Source organism: Molothrus ater, chromosome 3 (genome assembly GCF_012460135.2).
Source record: "Molothrus ater isolate BHLD 08-10-18 breed brown headed cowbird chromosome 3, BPBGC_Mater_1.1, whole genome shotgun sequence".
In the NCBI taxonomy this organism is placed as follows: Eukaryota; Metazoa; Chordata; class Aves; order Passeriformes; family Icteridae; genus Molothrus; species Molothrus ater.
The window spans coordinates 102,655,203-102,674,615 of record NC_050480.2 but is presented as its reverse complement, the minus strand read 5'-3'; the positions used below and the strand labels follow the sequence as shown (position 1 = coordinate 102,674,615).

The 19,413-nt window shown below is 36.4% G+C and overlaps 1 protein-coding gene across 1 annotated transcript; it reads right to left on the bottom strand.

Annotated features, from left to right (window-relative positions):
* Nucleotides 1-403: 403 nt before the first annotated feature.
* MANEA (mannosidase endo-alpha) lies at nucleotides 404-18,320 on the bottom strand. Its single transcript, XM_036379889.2, has 5 exons — nucleotides 18,252-18,320; nucleotides 12,499-13,091; nucleotides 9,035-9,144; nucleotides 6,660-6,736; nucleotides 404-5,414 (listed from the first exon to the last, which is right to left on the bottom strand). The coding sequence occupies exons 2-5, from the start codon at nucleotides 13,046-13,048 to the stop codon at nucleotides 4,778-4,780; spliced, it is 1,374 nt and encodes a 457-aa protein (XP_036235782.1). The 5' UTR covers nucleotides 13,049-13,091; nucleotides 18,252-18,320; the 3' UTR covers nucleotides 404-4,777.
* Nucleotides 18,321-19,413: the final 1,093 nt, after the last annotated feature.

Genomic DNA, 19,413 nt, shown 5'->3' with positions numbered 1-19,413 from the left:
GTATTCTAAAAATTAACTGAAATTATGGCTGGTTCTTTGTTTGTTGAATCACATTGCAGTTTGAAAAATTAGTCTTGAGAGATCCTGCTGTGTTTCTATAGCAATGACTTCAAGTTACAAAACCAACTCTGAAGACAGGATCCAGTTGTCAGACACACAATGTTCACTGAAATCACCTACCACTGTGTTGGTTCTATGGAGAGCTAGCACACATACATAGCAATAGAAAAATAAACATTAACTTTCAAAACTTGCATTATGAAAAGACTTCACTATCACACATTCCTTTAAAAGTCACAATTTTGGGCATATATTTATATTTCATGAAAACATTCATAAACAAAAAGGTCTTTTGTAAATATCACAGGGAATTAAAACCATTGCTTACTTAGAAGTAGCAGAATCCAGTTTGTAATTTTATTACAGTGACATTATATTTTAAAAATCATGACTTCAGGTATATGCACATATAGAAACAGACACATAAATATTTTTTAATTTTATGTAAGCAAATTCATATCTGTCACAGCCATGTAGGGTATTAAAAGAAAGGTATTTTTTATTTGTGTTCAATTCATATGAAGACACACTATCCATTCACAACAAGTTCACCTATACAATATGAAATTCATATCAGGCTTTTCTGCCATGCTACTAATCTTGTAGATTCTCCTTACGGAATATTCCAACTATGAAATCTTAGAAATACAGTCACTTTAGAAATTTATAGAACACTTAACATGCTAGTCAAAAGTAAAAGATAAAAAGAAAGAAAACATTGACACAAAATCTTAATGACACAGAAAGATGAAGACAAGTACTTGAAGGACTGGGAGAGAGATTTTCATCTTATATTCAGTGGCAAATAATTTGTATATAAATTCTTTATTTCTTCTTTTTATGTTCATGAGATTCAGAAAAAAAAGAGCCCTAAATCACAGTAAGTCCTCATCCATGTGCCCAGAGAGCTGAAAACACTCCTGAGAGATATTTTCAACTGAATCTAAGAACCAAGTGTGAAATGTCTTAATTCAAACTATGCAGAGAATATACATATCAAATTTCATAACAAAAATGTTTTTACTGAAGAGCCTTCTGCTTCAACAACTTCTTAAGAGATAAATCATTGGCACCTCAAAAGAAATGCACTAGACAAATACGATGAACATCAGTGCAAAACTATATTCACAATAATCTACAGCTTGCCACAAAAATCATAACAGCATCAGCACATGTTTGCCCACAAAGTTCAGTACAAGATTATAGATCTGACAGACATGCACTACTACACAAGATTTAATACACATTATTTCAGAGTTGATGCACTAAACTTCAGTTCTGAGACAGCTCACAGAACTAGAACAATTTACTTGATCATAATTCACAGAAGCAGAAATGAACCTATAGATTTTCTTTTAAAAATATGTTCTCCTTTTACCACAAGGACTTGCTCCTTGACTAGAAACCATTTACCCCCTGGCAATACTCAGTCAGAAGTATGTGATTGATTACTTCAGGTATTTCTATATTTGCAGAGGCTTAACATGGCACAATCTCTTTTAAAACTTCCCATATCACTTTAAGTACTATGAAATAATGAATCAAATGCATTTAACCAGTGTAAAAATATTAAAAACAATCATTACAGTATTTTATTCCAGTTGGCCAAGACGTAAAACTCGTGGGACACCAAAGTTAAATGGGATCTAGATATTCCTTAAATCTATTTCAAATCTCCAAATCATTACAAATGTTCCTCCCTGCCTTTCAGTTTTGGTTGCACACTGGAGTACCCTTTTTTCCCTACTGTAATCTTAAAGCTTGGAGTAACCATGTTCTTAAATACATTCACTTTTCTTCTCCCTTGCCCCTTTTAACTGTGCCCTTGTAACCATCTTATTCCTTTGCATTTGTACAAATCCTTTCCCACATATCTATTTTTACTTAAATTTCAAGTATCATGACTGCAGCAACAGTCCATAAGCAAAACTCTCCACTCCCTATGACAAGAAGCAGCACATAGATTTGCTTCAAGTACAGAGAAAGTATTAGTCAGGCAGGTGGGCTAGCTCTAGTAGCTGCTGTTCCATCAGCTTTTCTTAGGATCATCAAATTAAATTCTCAACTCTGAAATATTATGTGAGGTTGCATATTTATGTTTTAAATCACATCAAGCACATAAAAATACAGTAAATGTTCAGGGGTGATGAATTTCTAGGCACTTAATTTTCATTCTTTTCTAGAGAAATTCTGTAAATTCTTCTGAAGGTCCCATTAGACATCAGTGTGCCATGGCCCAAACCACTTCATGGCAATGGTTAAATGATACCTTTACAACAATTCCAGAATTCTTTCAGAGTAATGGAAATCCATTACACTGTTACCATAAACTGCATTTTAAACAAGATAGATCACCTCAGTGGTACAATACTATACAACAGATTTCAAATATTTCTATACACAGCAACAAAGGAGTGACTTTCAGTCACAGAGAAAATAAACTGCCACTAGGAGAAAGTAAGGGCTGAAAGGTGAGTGCAAAGTTGTCAAGACCAGTAAAGTGCTCAGAAAACTACAGTGAGAAACGACCAGTGGATGACAAAAGTTTAACCAAAGGGAAAACAAAGATACTTGTCCTTTCAAAGGTTTGATTTCAGAAGATTTTTTAATAACATATACAAACACTTAATTGTTCCCTCACATTTAAAATAAATCTAAGGACTCTGGGCTGCAAAAGCATAAACATACCACAAATTATAAAAATAAGCTATGCATAGCTATTTAAGGGATTTATAGTAAAATAAGTAATATCAAAAATAAGTAAAATAAAAAAGGAAGGAGTTAACTTGGAAGTGGTAAAAGTCTAACAAGTGCTTTTTACATCTCAGACACTATTTTTTGCCTGTGGTCATACCTATGTCCATTTACCCACCTGAGTAGAGCAAAACAAAATAAGCATTAGTAAACACTTCTTTCAGAGGCATTTCAGACTGTGCAGAAATGCAATAGGAAAATGAAAAAAAAATATGAAGAGAGATTAATAAGTCTCCAGTAACTCTAGAGGCAGATTTCAACATGCCAGGTTATATATCTGCCATCCAATTTCTGTATTTTTTCAAGCAGCTGAGGGCATTAGATGACACCTCATCACTTGAACAAGCACAAAGAAATACAAAAAAAATAAGAGATATATAAACAAACCCTTTTCATACCAGAAGACTAGAAATTTATAGTGGTAACAGGTTTACATTTATTTGGAATGAAAAAGTTTTCTGGAAAAAAATATAGTTTGGTTTCTGCTTTAACAGAAGTCCTCACATTCACCTGACCACTTAAGAGACAGATTACAGTGAGGTCTGAGTAATTTTCATGAGTTCTGTTGACATCAATGGAATTCTAGCTGTTACTAGTGGTCACAACAGTCTGAGCATATGAACTAAAACACAGGATCAGAACCTCATATGCCGATTAAAAAAATAAAATAACTAAGAAAGAATCCACTTTGCTAGGATTAAACATTTGCTGCAAATGAACAAAACACTGCAATTTCTACAATTCCAAAGTTTACAGCTTTGTTATGAAATCCTATGAAAATCCCAAAAAAATGTATTCCTAGGAGGTATGTCTGTGTGTGACTGAACCTTTCAAACGTCATAAAAAATGCCAGTTAAGATGAGATTCCTAGGAATGAAAATACTCATTTCCAGCCACACCACAGTCTTACAGGTGGCATTGGTAGGGTCATTATCTGAATAACAGCAAGATTTTAGTATTTACAATTTTGAATCCTGGAAGAACTAAACTGACTAGATGAAAAAGAGAAATCTCAGATTTCAAATTAAACAAATGGGTAGCTGCTCTCACTGCTACCAAACTAGGTTGCTCCTAAATCAGAAACAAAAAAAGTATTTCCAACAATTGAGTTATTGTAGGATGAGTAAGATATTTGGTTTAGAAACTAGACATTGTATGCAGTCAATTAGTAGAAAATAAGCAACAATGGAAATTCTAATAATTTTTTTGTACGTTTAGGGTTTTTTTCCCCCTCAAAAATATTTTCCACTCTAATTGAAGCTTTTTTTTAATTCAAAGTAAGAGAGAAAAAAAAAAAAGGTTCCCAGTCAGTATCCATTAATCTGAAAAAGTCTATGTCATGTACCAAACAGAAAAAATGTAAGTAAACTAGAAATCTTTCACAGTTCTTTGGAACTTTCTTTCCAATACTTTTTTTTTCCAAACACAACCCAGTGGTGTTGCATCACGCATAACTCTTCAGTGCTTTTGACACAAGCTAGTCATATGTCAAGAACTCCATATGCAAAGCATCAAAAAGTGTAAATGTAGATTATACCACACACTACAGACATGCATCCTGCAAGAAGCTATAAGGATTTAGATTACAGCATCAGTTTGATTAGAAACACAACTACAGGAATAAAGGAAGGAAGAAACTGTGCCAGTTTTCTGTTATACTTTGGTCATGTAGCGTTATCCCATGCAGATGTTCTGAAAACTCAGCATGCAAGTTACAAAGTTAAAAAAAAAACCCCACAAATGAACAACAAACAGCTTTCTCTGAATATTTTTGAACTAAAATATCCAGTAAGACAGAATTGCCAATATTCTCATAATCTTTTAACTTTTCAAAATTAAAATTCAGTAGTAGTGCATATACATTCAAAAGATACAATAAAGACATTTAATAACAGATTCTTCAGCTCTCAATTTCTTTCTCAATACAGTCAATGCATCAGGAAACAACTGCAGCTGGGACAACTCACATAAGCCACTGTTCTTGTTCTTTTCTGTACTTCTCAGACCACTTCTGAGTAAGCTCAAGGTAAACATTTGGTTTATGGGGTTTATAATCAAGGTAAACCACCTGTCCAGTCCGTTTAGGGACAGCTTTTTCAATCTGAGTTCCCTCGTGCCATTCATTAAAAGATGTAATGGAGATAATTTCTGGTCGCACCAGAAGGGCTGCGCTGAAGGCGGTCTCATAGTACTTCCCATTGACGCGGTTCCGGGTGTTGTGGTTGTTCCAAGGTCGGATGCTGGTATCAATATAGCCTGGCCCCACACTTGGAATAAACATTAAGTTGTTACTATCACAAAAGGCTTTTAAACTTGCCCAATTATGATGAGATGAGCCGTAGGAGAAGCCATTGGTGGCAAAATATGTGTACATTCCATCAAAACCACTTCTGTGAATGTCATGCTTATGTCTTTCTTCTACAAGAAGTGCAATGAATAATGCATCATAGGGAGTATTTCGAATACTCTGGGATCCAGACACAGTTAAGAGATTTGCCCATATTTCAGGAATTGTTACATAAGAGTCATAAACATAAAACATAGGAAGAAGTCTGCCTGTGCTGGTCTTATGTCTGTAAAAGGCTGGATGGCTTCCGTATCTATAAAGCAAACAAGTATCATTAAGACAAGACTTGCCATTTGGAAAATACTGTTGTACAATCTGAGCTGAAGACTTTTCCAAAAAATTAATTTAAAAAGACAGGACATGGACTTTGAAACACAGCACATCATAACCACCTTCAATCCAGTGTTTGCTGAAGTATCAAACAATGACTCTTCAAAAAACCTTTAAACTACTACAAATTAGTAACTGTCCTCAGTTTGGCAGGGACAGAGTTAATCTTCTTAGCAGCTGGTCCAGTGCTGTGTGGTTTTTTTAGACTGAGCATGAGAATGAAATTGATAACACACTGATGTCTTTTCTGCTGCTAAGCAGTGCTTACCCTAAGTCAAGGACTTCTCAGTGTCTCCTGCTCTGCCAGTGAGGAGCTGCACAAAAAGTTGGGAGGAAGGAAGGCCAGGACAGCTGACCTGAGCTGGCCACGCTTCAGAATGTCATGCCCATATATAAACTGAGGGAGCTACCTGGAAGGGGACTGAACGTTGCCCAGGGCTAGGCCACGTACCGCTATGTAGGTGATGAGCAATTCATCTTGGGTTCTGTTACTCTCTCTCCTTCTTCTTTCCATTATCATTCTTAATAATACTACTTGCATACTATTTTGTTTCAATCATAAAATTGCTCTTATTTCAACCCACAAAGTTTTATATTTTCCCTGTGTTTCACTTCCCCGCTGCTGGGGGATGAGAGGGGAAGTAAGGGGCAGCTGGTGGTACCTAGCTGCTGTCTGGGGTTAAACTGTGACAGTAACTTAGTGTCAAACTGTGTCAAACTATCAGTTTCCTCTGAAGGGCAATTCTTTAATTCCGTATGAAATAAAGACAGTCTAAGCAGCACTGATAAGCAAAACAAGTAGCTGTACAGAATTTGTCAAGATGAATTAAAATCATTAGAAGTCAACACAAAGTTTTATCTGCTAGTTTGTCATTATCAAAATGTACATTTTATTTAATTTAAAGATCATGTTGCTAATCTGAAGCATCTAAAGTATGACTTATGATATTAAAGAATGTTGAAAGCAATTTAAATTTGAGAATCTATGTAAAATTCACACTTCAGTATTTAAAAAAAACCCTGATTTTTGCAGCACTGAAATATAAACAAAGTTCTTTTCAGTCTCAGCAGACATTCTTATATATTTTTACAAACTTTAGTTCATATACCAAAGTCCCCTAAGCCAGCAGGTAAGAAACCCCAAGGACCTCATTCTGAAAAAACTCACTTGTCAATGATGTACTTGACATTGTGGTACATGCTGCGATCATCTCTGTCTTTGTAAGGTTCGATATGAAAAGTGACCTGAAAGATGAAAACGTAACAGCAACACAAACATAAAGCACTACTGAGTACCTGGGCACTGGCTATTAGATGAAGCAAGTACTAGTCAAAAATATAATTCCTTACAGACCAAACATTTCATCAGTCTACACTAAGAATAATCCAACCCTAGTACAACTCCTGCACTACTGACATTAGAAACTTCCGAGTCCAGAAGTTTGGTATGAAATACTTAGGTTTTTTCCATTAAAACAGAACACTGCTTTTATTTACCCTAGACTACAGCAAGTGGTAATCATGCTTCTGAAAAATTTAAAAGCTACAAAACTTAAAACTTAAAATAAAATATTATCTATTTGAAAGTCAAAGAACTGATAAAATAACAAAATATTTTAATATTTCTAACAAATGTATCAAAAAATCTGCTAAAGATAATGCTCCAAGGATAGTTTTCAGTGAAAATACATTTTAAGATATGCAAAATGAAAACTTTAATTTAAAATTTTATAGATTTATCAACAGCAACAAGCTCTTGGAACTAAATCTAATATAATGTACTGCTATTGCTCTGAATATCAGCCTTGGAGCTTATGGAATTCATTAACCAGTATGTGTGAATTCCAATGTAAAAATGAATTTGTTTTCAAATAGACAATCATGGAAGAATACATTACATTAATCAAAGCAACAACTTTTTCAGAAGCAATTTTAGAGCAGAATGTATTTAATAAAGTCTTTGACAACTCCGCAACAGTAAAAAATTTCCATTGCAGAGCCAATCTCCCTCTCTATTAAGTAGAAACTATAGAAAAATAGCGTTAGACTAAATCACTGAGTGACAGTAGAGGCTGAAAAGCATTTTCCTTTCATCTTTCATTTCCAACTATGAAAACCAGGCAAATCAAAAGGGCATATCTTGTCCCAGACTTCTATTTAGCAGACATAACAGAAATGTATTTTGTATATTGGCTTTCGTCTACTGAGACCCCTAACTTATTGTAATAACTTCCTAGAGCAAGAATGCTTAAAAACATTACAGTGAAGGTAGCACTTCCTGCAATATCTATACTGAATATCCATATTTCAGTAATTCTTCCAAGTGGTAACAGCAGCTTCATTCATACTGCCATCATTAGCACACTATTACACACTACTGTACTTTCCTTAGTAGCTTGTTTCATTTGGCCTTGACTCCTTTGAGACTTGAATGCTAACAAGTTTTTTAGGTGAGAGCAAACTCTATTAGATGGTCAGAAGATATTGGGGAAGGATAACACCTTTTTCGGTCTTAAAAAATATTTATTATTAGATAGGGTGTAACCTATACCATATAATGCAAATCACACAGTATTTTTAACAGTTTTAAAATGACGTCTGTATGTGTTTTAATCATCCTATTTTCCTCCTGCTTGCTAAGGAATCTACAGTTACCCCCTGTGACAGGAAATTTCACTGAGAATCTGCAACTTGTGTTACCAACTAAAACCAGAGCAGATGAACAGGCTGTGTTTTCAGTACACAGTACAGACAGCACACTCCAGTGATGAAACATATGCAGCTACTTAAAAACTCAAATTTATTACTTGGGAGAGATTAAAATGAAATACATATTTTCATTATGACAAAAGGGAAATACAAGTTTTATTCTAAAAATAAACAAAACCAAACCACAATTTAAGATTCTACTGATCAATTAATGTAATCTTTAACTGACTTGATATTTCACCTATTTTAAGAAGTCAGTAACTTAGCCCTTCTATCCTGTCATGCCCTGAAGTAACCCTAAAGCCTGAGCAGCATCTCTCTGACCTTACAGTCCAAGGCAAGTGTTTCTGGTACCTTCTGGAATAAAGACATTTATTCAAACTAGATATTCCAAGTCTGTCTTTATTCCTCATAGATGCTCACTCCTGACCTCTATGATCAGGTGCTAGAAAGTTATGAAACAATGCAAAATGAAGATAAGTCCTTCTCCTTTCTCAAAGGTTCTTAGTTTAAAGCTCACTGTATTTCACAGTATTTTGGAATATGCAATACTTCCCTCAACTTCCAAGACTCACTGGAAAACAACATAATGTCTTATTTTAAAACCTGTTTTCTGAAAAGAAATTAGAAAAGAATAAAAATCCACAGCACTATGCCTTAGATTCTGCAAGCTAAAGCAGATTACAATATTTATTCTGCTTATAAGGGAATATTACTCAGGTCCTACCAAAGTTCAGTGCAATTCAAAGGCTTGCCTAACCAAAAAGAAGTGCAGTATAATAGCAAAGTTTACCTTCCCAATTGTCCTATCATGTGTATCTAGAAATACTTTACCTTTAGGTTATATTTGTGTGCATAGTCCAAAACAACTGGCACCAAATCATCAGTTGGCTCTCCATTTTCATCAGCCATACCTGGTGGGTACCATGAAAGCACTATTACACCTGAAAATACAAAACTTGAGTTTTAAATCATATTGTTTAACATGTTACAGGTATACTGTAACATTGTCATGAGTTACAATTATTGATGTGAAACCCACATAAAATAAATCAAAATCTCAAATTACTTTTTAATCAGTTACAAAATCTCAGTATTCTCAGAGTGGATTTTAACTCCTCTCTTTATAGGACTGCAAAACAAACAGTGGTTAGATCATTTGTCAAGGGAACAAATCTGTACTCAGTGTCCTAAGCCTAACACTTAAGAGCTGTTCCCTCCCACTTTTCAGCACAGCACTCCAACCTTTAGGTTGGACAAGAGGAAAAGAGTGCTCCCCTCTAAGGCACTATAGCTGTGCCATGATACAGGCAGAGAATATCAGGATACATGGGTTATAGAACAGTCAAGAGATGAGAGCTGTGCATATGACGAAGGAGATTCTTATCTTATGGAACTTTATTCCCCATCTTATTTCTTCATTGTACCTCTGGCTCAAATACAAAACAACCATTTATTACTAGAAGCAGTGACTTCAATCCCACAACCTTCTTTCTTGCTGGTACAGTTACTATGGTGTAATCCATCCTTCCAAGCATGTGAAATTAGTTTTTAAATTTATTATCTTCAAAAATGCTTGAGTAACTCTCAATAATTTAAGGATGTTACCAATGCTGTGGAGAAAAAAGACAACAAATGACATGTCTTCACACTGTAAATTTTTCTGATGCTCTCCAAGAAAGCAAAAGAACACACTCTTCAGAAAAGCAAAACCTTTTCCTTCTAAAATAAAATGCTGTCAAATAAACAGATTGGATCTTTTAGATGCACAACTGGAAACAATCAAAAGAAGCTAAGTCTGATAGAAATAGATGAAATACTGATGTAGTAATATTTCCCTAGCAATACTATTTAGAACATACAGAAGAATAAGTCAATGTGGTTCTTTTTAACTAGGTAATGATTTAAATAAATGAATAAATCCACTGAGCTAGGGAAGTATATATTCTAAATTCCACCTACTTTACAAACATTATAACATTTCTGACCACCAATTTCCAACAAACTATTCCAAAATTAGGAAAAAGAAACCAGAAATTGCAGTGAATATACAATCACACAACATCCAAACCAGAAATTTGTGCTCATCACACACAGAAGGGAGTTTAACCACCCTTAGGCATATTATCTCTGCATTTCATCAAAAAGAAAATCACAAATAACAGGTAATCACAAGAGACAGTTTGCCCAAGGAAAGCAAAATGCAATATTTTACTGCATTTTATCATATTATCTTTTATTTCACACAAAAGGACTAAATGCAAATGAGTAAGGTGTAAAGGACAAGCAGAACAGCAACAAATCTGGATATTTGGAATACATCTGACAAGACCCTCTTTTATACCTTTAGGAAATATGCAAAAGTTCAGGAGACAGAATTTTTGATTGAGGAACCTAAATTCACATTTGCATTGGCCTTTTTCTGAGAAAGACTACTACACATTTTCTTTCCTGTGCTTAAAAAATAAAGTTATGTACCACTTAAAAAGTCAAAAAAAGGATGGACTTGATACCAAAAACAATGTCATAAATGTTTAAAACCAGAATAGTCACTAAAAAAATCTCGACTATCACAAACAGGCTGGTGCAAAAAAATAAATTTCCCTAAGCAATCTCATTAATAAAGTTTACTGTATTAATCTGTAAAATATTATAAAATTATTACATAAGAATTGTAAAATATAAGAAGAATACAGGGAAGCACTGCATGAGACTTCTGTTGCCCCAATCTCTTATATGCCTTCAATCATTAGACAATATTTGCTGAAAGAACCACTTACATTTCTCTTTTTTCATAAGATCCTTGATAAAGCTTCAAAAATGGCTAGGAAAAATGATTATGTGACTGTAAAATACAGTCATGGATGAGACACTGGGTAAGAGAGAAAAAGGAGAAACTGTGAACAGTCAGCCTCACAGTAAGCAGAAAATTAACAAAGTATAATTCTTAAAAAAAATAATTTGATGGTTTATGTTAGTCAAATCTAGATGGAAGAGGCCAAATTCAACTGTACTTAAATCCTTAAGTCAGAATAACAGCAGGAAAAAAGTGACTCTTTATAAATATCAGTTATGTTACAAAGAGTGTCACAGAAGTCTGAACAACTCATTTACATTGCTGAGTTTTAAAATGAAAACTAACTGAAGATACTAAAAAAATTGATTATCCAAAGCCTTTTTCCTAGTAATTGGCACCTTTTTCACCAGCAGTTCAACTTTTTTAGACATCTGCATTATGAGGATGAGAAACATCACATATTCTTCTAAAGTGCAAGTGCCCCCTTGCCTTCATCCCACTATCATAAATTATTTTGTTCTAGATAAGACTAAAACAGTGCTTACTGGCAACTTGTATCTGAGATTTCTCTGCAACAGTCCTGTTACTCCTGTTGATGGAGTTATATTACTGAAGAGGGTGAGAAATTCCCTATGTTTGTATTAACACTTGTATAAAATAAAGGTTAGGTTAAAACCCACAAGATGACAACAACCAAGAAGTAAACACTACACAAGTAAACAACACTAATCAAAATATAACAATTAAACCTTAATGATTAGGTGAATGAAGGAGATTCAATACAAGGTCATTAGCAGTATCAATCAATAATGTTAGGAGTTTTGGTCATGTTGTTCCAACTACCTTTACAGAAGCTGCTCAGAGTTTAGTATTAGCCTATATGACTGCTTATTTCAAAGAAGATTAACATAAAAAGGACCATAAAGCCCAACAACAAGGAACGACATAAAAAAAATATTGAATATTCTTATGTATACAGTTCACCTTATTTAGAAAAAGGGAACATCAATTTGTACTGAAAGAAGATACTTTTGGACAGTAATGAATTAATACATAACTGTTATTGCACACACACAGCATTCAGAGAAAAAAAACCTACTCATATTTGAACAAGGTGCCCCTTAACCATATTTATGTGATTTACTGAAACCTGTTCTTTAAACTGAAGTAATTATCTCCAAAAATAAAATACACAGACAATATATTCCAGTCCAGGTCCAGGTTTCTGTTTTTTCAATTCTGTTATCCGTGTTTAGCAGTAAGTCATGAAAAACATGTACCTAAAGTATTACAAATACCATTCTTACATTTCTGTGCTGTTACACCCATCAGACACAGCCCTGAAGATGTAGGGGTTAAAACTCAAGAGATATAAAGACAATTACTAGTTTCAGACATTTCCTGAATTACACAGAAAAACAGAAGGATAGCTCAGTTGCCCTCATGCACAGATGTAAGGCTGGATAAATGAACAACATGCTGAAACGTTAACATTCATTACCAGTTGAAGCTGTACGCATTTGCTTCATGTGGGCTTCTATGACAGTAGGGTCTTTGGAACTGTAAGATCCAAGTTCTGGGTAAAAGTTGGCCCCAATGTCCTCAGGAGGATTATGCCTTCCCTTTGGATAATTGTTAGCAATTTTGGGATCCCAATGTGGCAATAGTGGATGATTCCAGTGAATATATTTACCATCAAACTGTGGATTCCCATACCAAGTATAGTAGAATATGTGAAAGTTATAATTAGGAGAAGAAAGCTCCTCTTCCAGCTTTTTTACTGAAGACATAGATGCTTTCATAGTATTGACAGCAATACTATGCAAATTACTGACACGTGTTACAGTATCTCCTTGAGCCCTATTTAGCAAGTTCTGTTTACTGTCTAAGAGCACTGTCCGTTGCTGAAGCTCTGGCAACAAACCAAGTCCAAATGGATCCCCAAAGCCAGCTCTGTCAGGTCTCAGAGTCTTCAAAGCCATCATTATGGAGCAAATAAACAAAATAAAAAGCAACAAAATGATGCATGTTCTTCTGCGAAATCTTGCCATGATGTCATAGTTCAGAATCCCAACAGAAGGACTTTGGCCGGAACTGATAAAAAGACAAACATTTTCAAGTCAGATTTCTTATTACCTAATATTCAGCAGTATGAAATGCTTCATAAAATCTCTACATAATAAAAATAACAAGAGACAAATGTGATGCATTCACTGACCACAGAACTAACAGACTTTGTGGAGGGTGGGGTACACAAACAAAATCCTATTTCTTTCTTTGAGAACATGTGTCACATTCTCAGGTTCTAACACCAAGGACTCATGTATTTTATAAAGTATTTTACTTTTGAACTTAAGTTTTATCCTCACCCAGATAAATCCCATTAATTGGAAACATTACATTATTTCAGAACTTTTATGTTTTGCAAGTGCTATTCAGGTAGAATTAATAAAGAAAACAGAAGAAAAAAGCAGAACCCGTGAAAGAGAATAACATAGCAGAACAAGAGTAAAAAACAAAATGGGGTATGACAGAACTATATATAGTTCTGTCAGCTTTTACTCAGAATGCAGGTTTCATTTACTAACCTATTTAGTGGCTTGAAGCCAAGCACTTTGTGTTCTGTCAACCAGTATATTAACAAAATACTCAAAACCAAATAACAAAAAAACCCCTAAAACCACTAAATAACAAAAACTAAATTTGAAACCACGATGCTTTACAACTTTACAGATCTAAAATTTTAATTTTTTTTCTGAATCACGAAGCAGAAAACAGTATAGCATTAAGGATGAAGCTCAAGCAGAAAGCCTCAGGTTAGCTGCTGGCAGCCAGTTAGTACAATGTCACAGCTGCCTGACACCTCATGTAGTGTTCCAGGGCTCAATTCAAAACAAGACCAATGGTACTCAGCAAGATTTGAACCATGAAACTAGGGGGAAGAAAATCAGCATAATGGAAGGCCTGATTATTTTATTTATAACTTAAATTCCTGTACGACATTATCACAAGAGAACCAGAGAAAAGGATTAACAAAATTTAGGTTACCACAGAATTATGGGGAAAAAGATTATGCATAAAACTGACAACACTAAACTGGAAAACCTAAGAATAAATTTCTGATCCAAGGGTCATTATACATAGTATAGTTGTGATATGTATTTCTGTCACTGACCTCCAAATTTTAAAATCTTATTTTAATTTACTGAGATATACACAGGTAGTTTTAAAATACTTGTAAATTATTTGTCCTTAGTTTCCTGCCAATGTTATAGTGCATTAACATAGAGCTCAGTTGTCACAATATGATGCTTACTACTGTTATGATAATTTTAGATAAGCAATTTTAGAATATGTTTTTTAACAATACAGCCTGAATTGGATTAGCACTATAACACTTCCATTTCCAATATTAATTCATTCATCCTACTGTCTGTTATAACTTCTGGGATTTGTTTGGTTTTCACAGTAAGGTCACTCATTTACTTTAAGAGCAAAACCCAGTTAACATTTAAAAAACAAACAACAAAATCCCAATGCACTTTTACCTTGTTAGAGAGTGAACTCAGTTGAATCAGTTGAATGAGAATCTCAGCACTAAAGCCAACAAAGAACAGATGGAATAAGGCAAGACTATGAAAATGATGTTGTTCATTTTGCCCAATTGGATTCTGAAACCATATGTTTGGCTACTGTCAGGGAAAACGATTTTCCAGCATACATGCTTACAGGATTTTATATCGCTTTACATCAAATTACAGGGTTCTTTTTCTATGGCTAACAATCCATTCCCATGATTTTAGAATTCTGTCAGAGATTGTTTAGAGTACAGAATATCCTACTTTAATAAGAAATTAATTTTAAATACACTCAAACTGCTCCTGCTATTTTTCATTACCTTTTCAGTCTTTTTCCTAGTATATTATGCTACCTCTAACTGGTAATTTAACTCAATTTTCAGATTAGATAAACTGAAGTTTTCTGAAGGGTTAGGATTTTTTTTAAAGGAAACAATATTATTCATCTGACTAATGTATTAATATATTCAATTTAATTTAAATTAAATGCCACTGATCTTCATTAAACAACATACAGGACTGACAGAGATAAACTACACCTGCAATTATTATTTTATCTCTTCTGTGAAAAAGAAATCATGATTGCAACGTCACAAGGTTTTGCAATGTTCACAAGGTTTGTCATTTGGGTTTTCCTATTTCATATCAAAGAAGCTGTTCCTATTTATTATTAGTTGACACATCAGCTACCCCATTCCTCCTGTTTAGATCATGACTTCACTACCATTAAGTCATTCATCTGAAGTGTCAGGAATTATCTTGGTGCTCAACGTTATTATTTCAACAACTATTTCTTTATATGGAATGTGCACCATTGAAGTATACTAAAAAATGAGCAGCATGCCCACTAGCACTTGACTAGCACTGAGACAGACCTTGGTCTACCATATCATATTATGAACTTCTGCTTGCTTATAGAGAGGCTCAGCATCAAAGTGCAAAATTTCTAGAACAAGTAAGTGATATCTTTGGTAAAGGGGACACATCAGCCTCAATGATGATAACATAATTCAGACTTGGCATAGACACTTATACTGTACAAGCTGCATCAAAGGGCTACAGGTTGGCAGTGCTTCATGTGTCATTTAATCTTGCTCTGATCTACTTTTCAGAGACAGTGACAGATAAACTACCCTCATCAGTGCTAGTGCCACAGCAGAATGGCAATACTGGGGAAAGAGACTGAGCAAACATGCCTGTGAAACAGCTATATGAAGTTATGCCTATCCTTGGAAGTGGAAAACCCTTAAAAATGCATTTCTGATTCAACAGTCATTAGACAAAGCATAGCTGTGTTTTTGCATTTGTCGTGGACATTGAAATTTTAGAGTGACTGAAGTACATGTCACTCCTATAGACTTAGCAAGTATTTTGCCTTGGACTTTTGGCTGCACTCGGTTCTAACAGCAATTGACTTTCTTGGTAGGAAAAAGTCAGGCTGAGTAACTTCAGCTTTATGAAGGTTAAGATCCTACATGCAGTTACCCTGACTCTTTGGATTTAAATTTCCTGTTTGTTGACACATATAGGCGTACCAGACAAAAATGTAAGCAGTTTGGGCTCTTTCTCTTGCCTGCTCAGTAAATTTTAAAAGAAGAAAAAAAACATTTGTAACAGGTCAGAATTTCTCCTTTAATGAATACAGACAGTAGTTTCCTTTATAACATGAGAAAAATATGAAGCTTCACTGGAAAAAGTTAAAACCTGTACTTCCTTAACACCTAGTTCTCAAAAAAACCCAAAACATCTGACACGGATGTTTTACTTTTTAGTTTGTAAGCAACTATACAGAATTAAAAGCACAAAATACATGTAAGTCTATCCCATTATGATCATCTCTGTTCCAAATTAATTTGAGTTTTTTGGTAATAAATAGCATGAAATTCATCACAGTAGGCAAAATTTCCAGCTGTTCTTCTCAAAACAACTCCTTCATGAAGAAAAAAAAAAAAAGGGTCTATGAAAAAATCTGAAGTATTTTCCTAACTGTTCCACACACTTAATTGAATGTTTTACCTGATGTGATTTTTTTTTCTCCCTCACTACAGTTTATTATACCCTTAAGTTATGTGCAGGGAAACCTTCTGTTAGTCCTTTCCACTATATGAAGAAAAAATCACACAGATGTACAGATGATGAGCTTTTCTTCCCCTGGCATGCTTCCTCAAAAAAGAATGTTTCTTTAGTCAGAGAAGAAAAAGCAATTAAAAAAAAAAGTGGTTGAAAGGGATGACAGTGCTTGATTACTCAAGATAATTTTGGTTAGGCAACTCAAGTTTCAGTGCCCTGCCCAGTGGGTTGCTTTTTCAGTTTTACAAATTCCAAAAGAGAAATACACTATGCAAAGAAATTAGTTTAAGATAAAACAGATTTATCTAGTTTAGCAACAATCAGCAAATACTATAATTTATTTGCTCTGACGTTCCTTAACCATAACAAATGGAAATGCAATACAGGGGAGAGCTCTGAAAATCTGATTTTATTGACCGAGGGTAAGGTCATCCAGAAGCCAATGAGGCTGGTAGGCATGGATGGGATCAAAGTTTCTCAGCTAACTTATCTAACTTAGTTTCTACTAAGTTTTCCCAGCTCAAAGAAACTGAAAGCTCTGAAGTGATAGATGCGCTCTAGATCTAGGCCTTAAAGCCCTGATTCTGGAGCTACAGTGCAGATGTGCACCTAAAAACATTAATTCAGTTTCCAAGTGATTGACCAGGCGAGGACTGGTAAAAGTGTTAAAAGCACCATATTTGCACAGCACATTCTGATCTGGAGATCACAAAGAGTAAAAAGCAACAGAAGCTGACTATATGCGTGGTAACCTTGTGAGCATTTCTAGTATTAAAATGAACCAGGAAACTTCTCAAATACTCTCTGTATATGAAAAGTCTTTTCTAAAGCCTTTTTTAAAAATAGCTTGAAAATCATTAAAGATGTAAGAAAACATGAGGTATAACATGCATGCACTTCACAGCTGTGTTACATGATAAAATGGTACCTTTTTAAACACTTCCAATAATATAAGATTTCTTTTTGGTCTACCCAATTAAAATTGGTACCCAATTAAAAAGGTATTTTAAATCTGACAAGCAGAAAACAGAAATTGTGATTTGAACTTCAGCAGTAGCAACAAAACACAATCCTTCTGGATTCTTTGCTGTAAAAGTGGTAAGACAGCCTCCAGCATTTCCAGTATTTGCCTTCAACATGCCAGCCTTCTCCTGCTTCGGAAGGACATGGGAGCACACAGCTAACTTTGGGCGGCTGCAGGCCACGAGAAGAAGGCGACCTTTAGCCGGGGCTCAGCGGGAGCTCCCCGGGGCACTTCAGAGCCAGGCTGCCTGACAAGAGTTGAAGGCAAGGGCTGGGACAGCCCCAGCTCGCTGCGCTGCTCCCATCCCCTGAGCAAGGCACCGAGTTCCGAGCGCTCACACTTCTCTCCCACTCTGCGGAACCAAGAGCCAGCCCTCGCCACCGGAGGAGCATCAGCCGCGGGCGGGAGGCGCGGCGAGCCTTCCACACGAGGGAGGAGGGAAGGCGCCGCCCGGGGGCCGCCGCGGCCCCTCTGACGGGGGGGGCGGGCGCCGTGCCCTCCTCTCCCGGCCTCTCCCGGCCGGAGGAGCCCTTCCCCAGTGCCCGGGGCCGGCCGGGGCTCGGGGCCGGCGCCGTTACTCACCCGCGGGAGGCAGGGCCGCTGCCGCCGGGCGCGCGCGCGCGGGGGGTGCCCCTGCGGGAGCCGCGCGGGCCGGGCCGGGGCGGCGGCGCGTGCGCCAGCCGGGGCGCATGCGCTGGGCGGGCGGCGGCGGCGGCGGCCGGGCCCCGTTATCCAGAGGGGAGAGCGGCGCCGCGCTCCCGCCTTTTCCGCTGGCAGCCGGGCACCGGCGGGTGGTGGAAGAACAGGGCCTCCGCTGGGCTTTCACACTGTGTTTGCTGGTGTTTTTTTTTTTTTTTTTGGGTTTTTTTGGGTTTTTTTGGTTTTTTTTTTTTGTTTGTTTTTTTTTGTTTTTTTTTTTTTTTTTACTTGGAAGGCCTAAAAGTCTTTAAATTCTTTAAAAGCCTTTGCTGGATTGTTGGTTGTTTTTCAGCTGCGAAATGGTAGTCACAGAATCGATTTAGGATGAGATCATCGACTCCCGGCTGTGACCGAACACCTCCCCGTCGACTAGACAGTGGCACTGAATGCCACATCCAGTCTCCTTAATCATGGCCAGGGATAGCAGCTCCACCACCTTCTGGGCAGTCTGTTCCAATGCCTAATCACCCTTTCTGTGAAGAAATTCCTCCCAATGTCTACCCTGAATCACTCTTCATCTCATCCTGCCACTGGCTGCCTGGGAGAAGAAGCTGCCCTCCCTACCTGGCTACACCCTCCTTTCACCCCTCGAGCCTTCTCCGGGCTAAACAATCCCAGCTCCCTCAGCTGCTCCTCATGGAACATGTGCTCCAGGCCCTTCACCTGCTTTGGTGCCCCTCTCTATCCTGATGCCCAAAACTGGGCAAGAAAATTCTGTGATAGTCAGATGGCTACAGAACAGCTATTTGTTCATTCAGTGCTGGGAGTGAGGGGGATCTTTCTGCCAAAAACTCTCAATCCTCTAGCTTTCAGCTACATTTTAAAACTCTTTCCGTGCAACCTCATAATTACAATGTATCATTAGCGTACTCATATTTGCATAAAGCTGTGTCATGGTTTTATAAGTTTTTCACTTCTGTGCATGCATTGGTTCTTTCTGTGGTGGTCATCAGTCTTCTGGCGATCTTTTGATGAAGGCTTCTGTAGTCTTCCTCATGTTTGAGCTTTTCACCTCTATTTTCAGCGCCTGCTTGGTGCTTCTTGT

Excerpts from the sequence above, each read along its gene's own strand:
- MANEA (XM_036379889.2), bottom strand. The coding sequence starts at position 13,048 with ATGGCAAGATTTCGCAGAAGAACATGCATCATTTTGTTGCTTTTTATT. Across the intron at positions 6,737-9,034 it reads CACACAAATATAACCTAAAG|GTCACTTTTCATATCGAACC; the intron begins GTAAAGTATTTC and ends TTCATCTTTCAG. Across the intron at positions 5,415-6,659 it reads GTCAAGTACATCATTGACAA|ATACGGAAGCCATCCAGCCT; the intron begins GTGAGTTTTTTC and ends TTTGCTTTATAG.